This window comes from Carya illinoinensis, chromosome 9 (genome assembly GCF_018687715.1).
Source record: "Carya illinoinensis cultivar Pawnee chromosome 9, C.illinoinensisPawnee_v1, whole genome shotgun sequence".
Lineage (NCBI taxonomy): Eukaryota > Viridiplantae > Streptophyta > Magnoliopsida > Fagales > Juglandaceae > Carya > Carya illinoinensis.
In genome coordinates this window covers 24,756,033-24,768,761 of record NC_056760.1, presented here as the reverse complement: position 1 = coordinate 24,768,761, position 12,729 = coordinate 24,756,033, and the positions used below count along the sequence as shown (strand labels likewise).

The 12,729-nt window shown below is 33.3% G+C and overlaps 2 protein-coding genes across 4 annotated transcripts; both read left to right on the top strand.

The window, feature by feature from the left end:
- Positions 1–470: 470 nt before the first annotated feature.
- On the top strand, positions 471–7,001 carry LOC122277833 (telomerase Cajal body protein 1). Of its 2 annotated transcripts, none has more exons than XM_043088021.1 (14): positions 471–848; positions 957–1,019; positions 1,615–1,670; positions 1,943–2,029; positions 2,152–2,225; positions 3,263–3,345; positions 3,658–3,764; positions 4,239–4,381; positions 4,460–4,507; positions 4,868–4,920; positions 5,598–5,682; positions 5,791–5,857; positions 5,963–6,073; positions 6,590–7,001. In XM_043088021.1, the coding sequence occupies exons 1-14, from the start codon at positions 646–648 to the stop codon at positions 6,712–6,714; spliced, it is 1,305 nt and encodes a 434-aa protein (XP_042943955.1). In that variant the 5' UTR covers positions 471–645; the 3' UTR covers positions 6,715–7,001. The 2 variants fall into 2 exon arrangements, with proteins under 2 accessions (XP_042943955.1, XP_042943956.1); XM_043088022.1 differs by having other exon boundaries at positions 472–848; positions 1,949–2,029.
- A 3,009-nt stretch (positions 7,002–10,010) lies between these two features.
- On the top strand, positions 10,011–11,516 carry LOC122275123 (F-box protein SKIP27). 2 transcript variants are annotated; one of them, XM_043084077.1, is made up of 4 exons: positions 10,011–10,168; positions 10,291–10,597; positions 10,709–10,783; positions 10,891–11,516. In XM_043084077.1, the coding sequence occupies exons 2-4, from the start codon at positions 10,346–10,348 to the stop codon at positions 11,140–11,142; spliced, it is 579 nt and encodes a 192-aa protein (XP_042940011.1). In that variant the 5' UTR covers positions 10,011–10,168; positions 10,291–10,345; the 3' UTR covers positions 11,143–11,516. The 2 variants fall into 2 exon arrangements, with proteins under 2 accessions (XP_042940011.1, XP_042940012.1); XM_043084078.1 differs by lacking the exon at positions 10,011–10,168 and having other exon boundaries at positions 10,177–10,597.
- The last annotated feature ends 1,213 nt before the right edge of the window (positions 11,517–12,729 follow it).

Genomic DNA, 12,729 nt, shown 5'->3' with positions numbered 1-12,729 from the left:
AACTACCAGCAAAGGTTTTACTTAAATATATATATATACATACATATACACACACTATAGGAGAATTGCTATAATGTCGTTCTAATTATACAGTTCATTCTGTCTTGTAAACTTGATATTTTATATGATTTATCAAAAATATTAAAAATATAAACGAATAGAGGAAAGTTAAATTTTCAATTTTTTAATATATTTTTTTAACGCCATTTCATTTTAAATATATATTTTAATAAAAAAAATTTAATTACAAGTATAATTATGCATTAATTTAATATGATTAATTAAAAAATAAATTTTATTAAAAATAATATTAATTTAAATTTTAAATATAAAAAAATTAATATTAATATATAGATTAATATGCTACTTTAGTTTTATATAACAAAATTTTTTGATATAACATTTTGATTTTGAATCCCCACTCCTTTTATACAAATAAAAAAGTACTTAAAAAAAAAAAAAAAACTGAAGCGTACGCTAACATTATACAATACTTGATGGTCACCGCAAATGCACCCACTAAACCTGTCAGTGTCGACCGCAGGCGCAGCTCCGACTACCATTTTACCGCCCAATACCAAAAATCTCAGACGGAGACGAAGGCTCGACGTCCGAGGCTAAAGAGACCCTGCGTTTTGGTCGACAATGTCTTTAACGGAAGCAGTGGGAGAAGAGGAGAATCACCCGTCCGATTCCCCCTCCGGAGTCGCAGAAATGACTCAACCTACCCAGGAAGAGTACTCGTGGCCTGTGATTCGGTTCGATGTTCCGCCACATAGAACCTACCACTTCTACCACCAGTACAGAACTGCTACAAACCCTAACAATTTTCTTAAAGGCGTAAAATGGTACATAGTAATCTCCCTACTGCACTCCGACCATTTTTCTTTTTGTTTTTAAGTTTAGTTTAATATTTTTTAGCATTTTGGACTATGAGTTTATTTCTGGGGTTGAAGGTCACCGGATGGATTGTGTTTCCTTACAAGTTCTGAGGACAATACACTTCGCACGTTCACATTGTGAGTTTTTTATACTGTTTATTTGCATTTTTTCTTCCCTTCTTCTTTTTATGATTTGCAGAGATTCCAAGGTTCGATAGAGCAATGCAAGTTATGCAACTTGTATTTTGAAGAAATGAGGGCTGCTTGGGTATCATTGTGGAATCAATTTTCTTGCTTTTAAGTCTGAATTTAATGCTTTAAAGAAAAGAGACCAACGAAAATATTATCTGAGTAGGCTAGAAGTGGACTCCTAAGAAGCTTGTTAAGAACGCGTCCAATGAATTATCACCCGTGTTGAATTATCACATATCATCCTTTTTTGCTCATGCTTCTATGTGCACTACTGTGTCATTTGTCGGTGTGTCATGAGCTAATGGTAATTTTTTCAAAAGATCAAAAACAAAGGATAAGATGCTGCTATTATAGTATTTTGGAAAAAATGATTCTATTTTTAAAGGTAAAAAGCTATTCCGAGAATGCTAGAGAGAGAGAACTTGCAAGACTATGGTTAGGAAGACTGGGTTTTTCTCCTAATTCTGTAGTGTCGTTTTGATGCATTATATGAGATACTGGACAATTTTTTGAATTACTGATTATTTCTTTTCTTTAATAGACCGGATTATGGAAGTGATGGCGATGTTAGCAATTGTTATACAGCTTCTGATGAAGGTAAGTTTACACTTAGGCAATATATGAATCTTATCATTTATTACCCTATTCCATTAGCTCTCTCTGAGGATGATTTCAAGTAAGACAGAATAAGGGGTACTACTGTCCAAGTGTATTGCTGAAGTTTCACTTCACTGAGCATGATTTAACAAGAATCCTGACTTGTTCAAACTGATGTATAAAAGCTAATTATGGGTTCTTTTTCACCTGTTTCTTGTGATCACATGCTTTACTTTGTCTTTGTACATATGAATTTATTTTGCAACTCTAAGATGCAGATTCCTATGCTGCAAACCTTGTAATGAATGAGGGAGAGTCTGTGTACGACTTCTGTTGGTATCCGTATATGTCTGCTTCAGGTGCTTCTATAATCTTCTCCTTTTTCTATGACTTATATATTTGTGGTTACATAGATTGCTTTTGCAATTGACTGATGATATTATAAATGGAAGTTTGATACGAGTATTGATTTACATTTCAGACCCAGTTAGCTGCGTTTTTGCAAGTACTGCTCGTGACCATCCCATTCATCTTTGGGATGTTACTTCAGGCAAGGTGCTTAGTTATTATTGCTAATATTGTAAATGAGATTAGTGGTTTAGCAAGATAGCAAGCTCTAAGACTTGAAAAGGGGCTCTAAGGCAAGGCATAGCTCAAGTACATTGGTTATATACAAGTGAAAAACCTAGTTAGAATTATATGCCGATAAAGAAAAAATCATGGGCATTTAGTACATTAAAGTCTATCGTGTAAGCCCAAAGAAACAAATTGCTAAAGAAGAAATTTTTAATTTCATCCATACTTCGCTCAAGGTTCTCTAAGATTCTACTGTTTCATTCCCTCTAAATGCACCACAGTAAGCATGTGGGAGCCATCTTCTCTATTTGTTGCTATTTGTGGACTGCCACACAGACCTCGCCAAGATGCAAGCAAGCCAACCACCCTTCTTGGCATGACCCATGCTAACCTCCCTACCAAAGAAATTGTTCCAGAGAGCCTGAGCAACATCACAGAGAAGTGACAAATGATCTACTTCTTCACCATTCTTTTTACACATACAGCATCTATCGACCACAATGATCCAATGTTTCCGTAGGTTATCTACACAAGGATCTTTCCTAAAGAAGTTGTCCAGACAAAGCTGCTGCTTTACAGTGCCCCATAGTCCTCCAAATACTTCTCTAAGGAATATGTTTTCTCTCTTGTTTAGCGAGAACCTTATGGAATGACCAGATGGCTTCAATTTCTTAGGAGGGCTTCAAAGGGCCATGTCTCCACCTCCGATCCTTGGCCTAGAGGAGTACAATAGGTTAAAACATTGTACAATAAAACCAATTTCTTAATTGTGGGCTTCTCTTAAGAAACTGACCTTTCATTGGTGAAAAAGGGTTTCTAGCATAACACTATTAAGGCTATTCCATGGGTTCTCCCCTCCTGTCCTGCATCATAAAGGCATTGTGTGTCCAACCCTTAACATTCACAACATGTATATTCAGATCACCATTTTTGAAGTCTACATGGTCATTTGATTATTTATGGTTTCTATATAAATATATCTGGTTAATGACCATCGCCTTTGCCTGAAATTTCAGCTGCGTTGCACATACCGGGCTTATGATTCCATGGACGAAATAACAGCTGCATTTTCAATTGCATTCAATCCCACTGGGACGAAGTAAGCAATATTTTTAGGATGGTACATGATTTGAAGTGCTTCATTTCAGCTTTTATATCAGAATTAAAATGGCATTGACTCTCGGACTGCGGTGCATGTAATTATCACTTTCGACTCCAATGAGATGCTAATATTTTATAATGGAACTGTGGTTGGTGCATCATTTAAAATTTCTGTTTATAATTGACTTTAAATTTTCCCCATAGTTCTTGTTTCATATAAACAAGCACTCTTAACTAGGGTGTATACATGCCATGGACATTGTCTCTGGGTGCCAATTAACAGATGATCCAATGATTTTTGGTCACATAGGATATTTGCTGGATACAACAAAGCTGTTAGGGTGTTTGACCTGCATCGCCCTGGTAGAGATTTTAAACAACATTCAACGCTTCAAGGGAATAAAGAAGGCCTCACAGGTACTTGCCCTTAGAAACCTAAGGCCTCTTTCGGATGTTGAGATGAGATAGGAAATCTGTGAATAGTAGTGAAATAGTATGTAAATAGTAGTGAAATGGTTTGAATTAAGATGTTTTATGGGGTTTTGAAAAAGGAGAGAGAAAAAGTTGAATAAAAAAAATTATAAAGTTAAAATATTATAATTTTTTTTTAATATTATTTTTGTTTTGGGATTTGAAAAGGTTGAATTATTTTTTGTGTTTTGTTTGGAAGTTTGAGAAAGTTGTAATGATTAAATGAAAAAGTTGAAAATTTGAAATTGAAAAGTGTTTGTTTTTTAGTGGTGTTTGTATGAGAAATGAGATGGGATGGGATGAGATGGGTTGAGACTATCTTAACATCCAAACGGGGCCTAAGTAAAATTTTCTATTGACAAATGTAATGATGAATGATGTATCCTGCTTTTTTTTTCTTTTTTTTTTTACTATTTACAGGCATTATATCTGCGCTGGCTTTTTGCCCAACTCAGAGTGGATTGCTAGCCATGGGTTCTTACAGTCAGACCACTGCAATATATAGAGAAGATAATATGGAACTTTTATATGTTTTGCATGGTCAAGAAGGTGGGATTACACATGTAAGTCAGTGTTCCCATTATTTACTTCATTATAATTATTCTAACTAGAATAAAGGAAAAAATAATTTTCCATCACAGGTCCAGTTCTCAAAAGATGGAAACTATTTATATACAGGAGGCCGCAAGGTAAATATTGTAAATGTTCCATCTCTCAGTTCAAGTTGTTAGACTCAACTTTAAAAAAAAAAAAAAAAAAAAAACTACTGTTTATTTTTATGGGTTGAATGATTAACTTTTCCCTTTGAGCCCATAAGTAGCATCTTTTGATCAAATGTGATTGGTTTATACATCCATTTTTCGTCCAAGCAATGTTAAGTTTAGATTTTCTGACATTCAATCTCCTTGAAGGGCTCTTTCCATGATTTCCTTGTATTACTAGACACTCATGCTTAGTTTTCACTCTTTTGTGTGTCAAATACTTGGGCTATACCTATCTATATCATCAATAAAATTCTTGTTAACTTGTAAAAAATATTTTCCTTGAAGGACCCTTATATACTGTGCTGGGATATACGCAAAGCCGTTGATGTTGTGTACAAGTAAGTAGTTTCATTTAACCTGGAGAGAATTTCTGCTTCTTCTTCTTTTTTCCCCCTCTCTCTTTTAAGATTTTAGCATATGGCGTATATATATAAACAAGTAATACACAAACAACTAAACAGTCACAGCCAACCCCCTAACAAGGTTGTTTCTTAGAGCTTTGGAACATCCCCACACTTAAGTTCAAAATTCATGGAAAAAAAATGAAATCTTGATCTTAAATTGTGATTATAATAGGACATGTTCTCCTGTTTCTGTACTCATATGCATTAAAAAAGAGCAAGTGGGTGCTTATCCAAATAATAAAAAGAAAAATAAGAGAGAGAAAAAGAGGGGGGGGGGGGGGGGGGGAGGGGGGGAAGTAGGTGCCTTTATGGTCCTGCCTCTCTTATCTGCTTTATCCTGCTAACCCTAAGGAGTTTTTATATCTTTTAATGAATAACAAATTTCAATGCCATCTGAGGCAAAACATTAGATTTATTATTGATATATGAAACCAAGAGTTTGTAATTTCCCAATATTACTGCTCATTTTGTGAATTATGCTACAGCATTGTGTAATTTTTGTATGCTTAGGCCTGTCTTTTCAGTTGCAATTGATACAAGATTGTTGTTACCTGCCATACATAACAAATGACATTAAAGTACTATTTTTTTCTTATGCACCTTGTGATTAGGTTGTATAGATCATCGGAGTATACCAACCAGCGGATATTGTTTGATATTGAGCCCTTGGGTAGATACCTCGGTACAGGTGGTCAGGTACCCTTGTAACCTTTATTCATTCTGTGCCAAATATCATGATATAACCAAATTCACATCCCATTTTAATCAACTCGTTGCTTATTTATTATTCCAATTTGCCTTCAGGATGGTTTCGTTCATATATATGATCTTCAAACCGGGCATTGGGTATCAAGTTTTCAAGCTGCATCAGGTTTGATTTTTCATTTCCTTTAAAATGTGGCTAGTTAAATTTTTGCATATACCATTATTTTGTTCTAGAACTGATTAGTTTTGATCTGTCCTATTCACTATACAGACACTATAAATGGGTTCTCTTTCCATCCGTATCTACCGATGGCTGCCTCCTCATCAGGCCACCGAAGATATGTAGTTCCTGATGATGTCCATGAGGATGTGCCTTTGACTGGTACCTTAGTAACTTTAATGCTGCAAATTATGTTCTTTTGGAGATGTTTCTAAGATTTGCAACGCCTTTCCTTGCACTATCGAGAGCTTGTTTGTGTTTATTTTCTCAAAAACACCTTTTGAGTTGTAATGCATCTTTTTATGACTATTTGAGTGTGCTGGTGTTAATTTTCCGCTTAGGATATTATTGTTTTGATTCGAATGGTAATGGAATATACATATGATTTATTGAAGTCAAAAGTCAATTTCTTTGTTTTGTCTAGCAGCATTTTGAGTTGTAAGACAGTAGGGTTAAAAGCATGGTAAAATTGGTGGTCAACACATTTTTTAGCCTCTTAAAGTTTTAGATTGGCTTTGATGAATTCTGAACTTCATTTGCTCTGATGGAATGACAGAATTAAAGATTGGTTCATTAGAATGGAATATTGTATGTGTTTTTGGTATTTTATTGATTACTCTTGTTCTGGTCTCACTGAGGAGTCTATCTCCCTTTAAAAATTTGTTACTTCTCATGTAGGCAATGAAAATTGTGCTTCTGTGTGGAGTTTCGCAACTGCTTCAATGGTGGAGAATGATGCTGATACGAATGGCCATGATTTTAACATTCTGTCAGAACATGAAAACATGCACCAGGATCCTTGAGTCGTTTGTGACAATCTTGTGTATACTCAAGTTTCTGAACTTCATATAAGCTCAAGTTGCAAGTACTGATTGAGAAAGCTAGCGAGTGGAGGCTTTGCTAATTTAACTTATGTTTTAGTTTATGTCAATTGTAGTTTTAAGCATATTATTTGCACGCACTCTCACTCGCTCACACACATTGTTTTTCATATTAATTTGGTTCCATGTTGGGATTAAGCCGTAACTTTTTGTTGTTTTTCCTTTTCTGGGAATATTCGATGAATGTACCACCAACAGCGTTCCATCAAGTCCTATTGAACTATAACTAATGCCACAGACAAACAGCCATGATAATGGTGCTTTACCTATTCATGGAGTAGGATCACATAAAGCATATTTTAATTGAAACATGATTTTTAATAAAAAGGGAATAGAATACAGACTTTCCTTGTTGAATAGGTCTTGGACATGATTACTTCCCCTCTTAAACTTTTCCAAGTCTGCTTTAAAAAGGTTGAGATTGGGGCTGAATATCTTTTCCGAATCCACAATGTACGTTTTGCTTCTTCTCCTGTTTGGTAGTATCCGAAACAGACGAAGGTTGCGGCTATAAGAAACTGATTAAACACCCATTTTTTTGTAATCGTATTTTAAATCGAAGATATTTATTAATAATAATCATAAAAATATTGTCATTTTATCAAAATATCTCTATTTTAGGATACGGTTGTGAAAAATAACTGTATAAGAAGTTGTTCGTATTGCCGAGCTCTTTTCACAACCTTTTAAATCTGGACAAACGCTGTCAAAGTCAAAAGATAGAGCTAAACACTGTCAAAGTCACAACAAAAGAGAACTAAGGAACCTCATGAATCATGATCATCTATTACCTATATAATTTTCAGTGCAACAATTTTTGCTTCTATCGTGCCACCTAAACATTTTTTTTAAATATTTTTTTATAATTATTAGAATAATTTTAATTTCCCCGGGCTTTTTTATCTTTCATCTAGTTTTTATTTAGAAGATCCTTATAACACACAAAAGACCATACCGTAAGTGAGATTTTATAGGGCAGAAACAGTATTCCTACTTTCATTTATAACATTTTGTCATTTTTTGGTTAAAAGAAATACTTTAATCATAAATAGATTACACAAAAATAATTATATAAATGGACGTGGTTTGATATTGCCAAATCACATCATCCATTCATGTGTTGAATGATTATAAATTTAAGATAATTTAAAATGTTATGAAATTTTAAAACTCGAAAGCACTTTTTTTTTTAAAAAAAATTTATTTTTATTTTTATTTTTTTAACAACTTTTCTTATTTTATTAAAATTAGTATGGAAGAAAATCAAGTTTAAATAATTTCTTATAATCAGATTATAAATAAAATAAAAAATAGAATAACATAAAATAAAAATAAAAAATAAACAATTTTTTTCATGCATCGTATGCAAGAACTTATATTTGTCATATAAACGCCATGAGTGACGTACTTATAATCCTAATCTTCACGAAATTACGTACTTATATGAAGAAAACAATGTAAAAAAAAAAAAAAAGGAAATAATGTAAATAAGTGGATGGCTAAGTTTTTTTTTCTGATAACAAAGGATGGCCAAGTTACTGTCACAACCAAAGTTAGATTATTATGCTTAATCTAATACGGAGGTTTTTACATCTGCATTGACTTAGCCATTACAAAGTCATTTTGGCCATTAACATCTTTCGATAAAAGGTGTTCCACAACCATCTCATTTTCTCAGTACTTGTTTGTCTCCTGAGTACTCGAACCTAACTTTTCCCCCATTTTCTTGAAAATTATGAAAATAAAAATATTTATAAATAAAATAAAAAATAAGGCATAAGAAAGTAGATAAAATAAACCAAATATAAAAGAATAATAATATTTTATTATTACTGAGAGTGACAGCTAATCCAATATGATGTTCAAATTTTGAGTGGTTAGTACAAAATCAAAAAGTATCATATTAGGTTTAACTTCGCCTAAATCAATCCTACCGCTTTTATTAGTAAAGTTCAATCTCTCTCTCTCTCTCAAAAAAAAAAAAAAAAAAAAAATATAAAAATAGCATTTCTTATTTATTTTGTGATGTTTCTCATATGACCTCTACCAAATTGATTAGAAATTTGTTTGATTTGTGTCAACCAAAACATTAATACCTTTTTTTTAAATGATAAATTAAAACTTTTAACTTTTCACAAATATTCACCAATATTTAATATACAAATTCAAGAATTAATATTTATTATATTATGTAACATCAAATATAAAAATTTTTATATATAATTATTTTTACGTATTCCTTGTATATTTTTTTGATATGATTGGTTCTGTTATTTTTTTTATATAAAATAATTATTTTGATCAATTATATTAATAGAATCCATAAAGAATATACAAAAGTAACCGTATACAGTAGAATTCCATCAATATACTTCAAAAAAGAGAACTCACTAAATTTTCTTTCTTTTCTTTTTTTTTTTAAAAAAAAAAAAAACTACTTTCAATGGTTTGAAAAAAATTTATTATTTTCCCCCAAAATCAATGAACTACTTTTCAAAGACAATAAAACCTTTAATTTAAAATTCAAATAGATTGCATTATCTTCTAAGTGTTAAGAAGATATAAATATTTTCTAATTTTAAAACTCCTATCTTTAAATGTCTAAAATTTGATAAAATTTAATAATTTGAATCTCAATTTAGATATATGTATACTAGCAGCCAATTAAATTAACATTTGTGTAAAACCTGTGGCGGCCATCAGCCAGCCGCCTATTTGGAACATTAGTCAACGATAGTCCCAGACATAGGCCGCTTTTGAACAAAATCTCAAATCACACCAAGCCTAAAGGCTAAATTCACCTTGCCGTATACGCGTCGAGACCATAAACGCTAACTTTGTCAAAGCTACGTTGGCTGTCACGGTAGCCAAACTTCCCAGACACGTCTAAATCTGATCATCTTGCAACGTGTTCTGCAAGACACTCCCCGATACTGCCCACCCAAACCGACCATTTCGCCACGTTGGCAGCCCACCAGCACACATGACACAAATAACTTTGCACATCGACACACTTGGCACCACGTGTCCACACGTAACGGCTAGTTTTCGCATTTTTAACCGCCAAGGGCGACGGTAAAGTCACTGACCCACCGCGAAGGAACCAAGATTTTTTTCCTGGAAGAAAATTCCAGTACATTCCTTAAAACGCGTTGGATACTTTTATTTGTTTATTTTTTTATAACTTTTTACTTTTTCTTTTAATTCAAAAAGCAGAAAACGCTATCTTTTTTCCTCTATATATATATATAAGAGAGAGACATATCCGGGAACCGTGTGTGAATTTACAAAGCAAGTCCGAAGTTTGGGAAACCGAAACATAACAAACTGATTTAAGAAATTAAGAGTCTTGGGCCTTATTTACTATCCGGAGGAGGTTAGTCTTCATTTCTGTCTCTTGCTCAATCGATTTCGTATTTTTTCTTCTTTCCCTCAGAACCTGAATTAGTTGCTTTTTTTGGATCATTCTGATTGTGGAAAATTGCTCTTTGGTGCCAGGGTATTGCGGAAAAGGGGGATTATCTGAAATAATTAAATCTCTTAGATTTAGAAAATGGCATTGGGAAAGAGATGCAGCACTTCTTTGAGATCCAAGCGCGGTGGTCTGATTGCTGAGGAGGCTCTAGGGTTAGGGTTTCTGAGGTTTACGGGAGGATTGGGAAGGAAGAGGGTTCTCGTTTCGAATGATTTAGAGGATTCACCCATTGATTCTGCTCCCAGGACTCCTCCAAAGAAGCAGCGTGCTGAGAGAATGGTTCTGGACGCTGAAAGGTCTTCTCTCGAAGCCTTGCCTCAGGACATTCTGGTTAGTACCATATTCTAAAATCTTCAATTTCCTATGTGAATCTATGCGTGTCTTTGCATTCCTGAATCGGTTTGATTAGTCGTGACTGAAAATCTCGGTTTCGCTTTCCAGATTAGGGTATTGTGCGGTGTGAATCATGAGGATTTGAAACAGCTTTTCCACGTATCGAAAGTGATCAGAGAAGCTGTAAGTGTTATACTGCAGTATCCATTAATCGTGAGCAAATTAAGCATTTCATTTATGCTTGTTTGATGAACTTAGACATTGATTTTGATTTGTGTTTGCAATTGCAGACTCTAATTGCAAAGCAATCTCACTTTGCATATAGCACGCCATCGAAGACTCGCGCTTTTCGCACGACAATAGATTTGGAGGATTCAAATGAGTTTGACGACAAAGAAGCTCCGAATGCTCCCAAACTTGCCAGGCGTTGTAAGTCGCGGCTGAGCAAGAAGAAGCTTGCCGACATATCTGTGGCATTGTTCTCTTCGATGGACGAGGAGCAGTGGCCGAGGAAATCGCTATTTATGGAAACAGAGATATGATTGATTCTCAGAAGGGTTTTGTAAATACACTCGGTGTCTGTCATTGTTGTAGATTTGGTTCTTTAGAGCTTAGAATGATTGGCGAGATTTGTTTATCAGATTTCGGGTGATATTGTTCATGTAAAGAAATCTTTGCAAGCCAGTTCTTCAAAAGCTTTCATTGAAGATGGGGTTTGGCTTGTTTTGTGTCTTTTATTTTTTGTACACGTATAACAGAAAGGAGACAGAAAGGAAGGAGACTTTTAGGAGAGGGATTCCAGGATTCTAGTTTGAAGGGCAATGCCAGGCACCCTTCTAGTGTCATAAATTTGTGAGTGCAGAGTTCGATTCTGCACGCTCATTGATTTTAATAAAATGATGAATGTTTCCACGCACCTGTTTACGTGCAAGCAATTTTCTCTTCTAATTTTGTTTCATGTGTTGTCTGCATTCTCTCTTATGTTGATTTTGTTTGATGGGTATAATTTCTTATTCCCTGGAATTTGAGATGTTTAAGCCTTACATGCAATTGAAATGTCTAAATTATTGCACGTGGTATTTTCACAGTTCACAAAAGCCATTATTCTTTTGAAAGATACAGAGAAAGAACATCTGCGGATCACAGGAGACAAATGTGGTTGATTGAGGAAATAGAGGAAAAAGTATCTAATGGAAATCTCATAAAAGACAGATTTCAAAGCTGGTTATCATTCCAGCCGTACACGGTTTAACAGGAGGAGAAAACTAACATATTTTTGCTCTCAAATTTAAACAAACATATTTTTTGCTCTTAAATTTAAAACTCTCCCTATCTTCGTCTCTTGTTAAGCACGGTTTCTAGATAAGCTTTTGAGATGTTTAGTAATATTTTTTATCTCATCTTATTTTATCTCATCTCGTTTCATCTCATTTTTTTCATTTCTAAACATTATTAAAAAACTTTCAAACTTATCATTATAACTTTTTTAAATTTTCAAATAAAATTAAAAAAAAATAACTTTTTCAAATCTCAAAATAAATAAAAAATTATATTCTAACAATATTTTAATTCAATTTTTTCTCTCATTTTTCAAAACTCCATAAAATATTATCAAACTATTTTATTATTATTCACAAACCATTTGACTACTATTTATAGATTTCTCATTTTATCTCATTCCTCAAGCATTCTTTTAATCTTATTCATTTAATTCAAAATCGATAATTGTGATTTTAACTTCACAATGATAGACTACTTGAACCTCTAGAGTATTGTATCCGATTTTCCATTTGGTTAATATTGTGATAGTATTTACCATATAAGTAGGGTTGAACACCGACTTTGTCAAAGTTGATATCCAGGAATCCAATTCCAACTTTAATAAATGTTGGTTATATTTCTTTATTTTATTTGTACTAATAACAAATTTATTGACTAGTGTTCTTACTGTTATCGATCTAGCTCTAAACCTATCTATTAAAGACAAGTAAACCTAAATAGAAAATGGGATAGAGTGCAATAGATGGAGATGTTCAAATTTCTTAATGTACTCCATCTTGTGAAGGAATTGAAATCACAAGACTTAATGTTTAGATAAAATTGTCATAATTAGGACTGTTTAACATTTA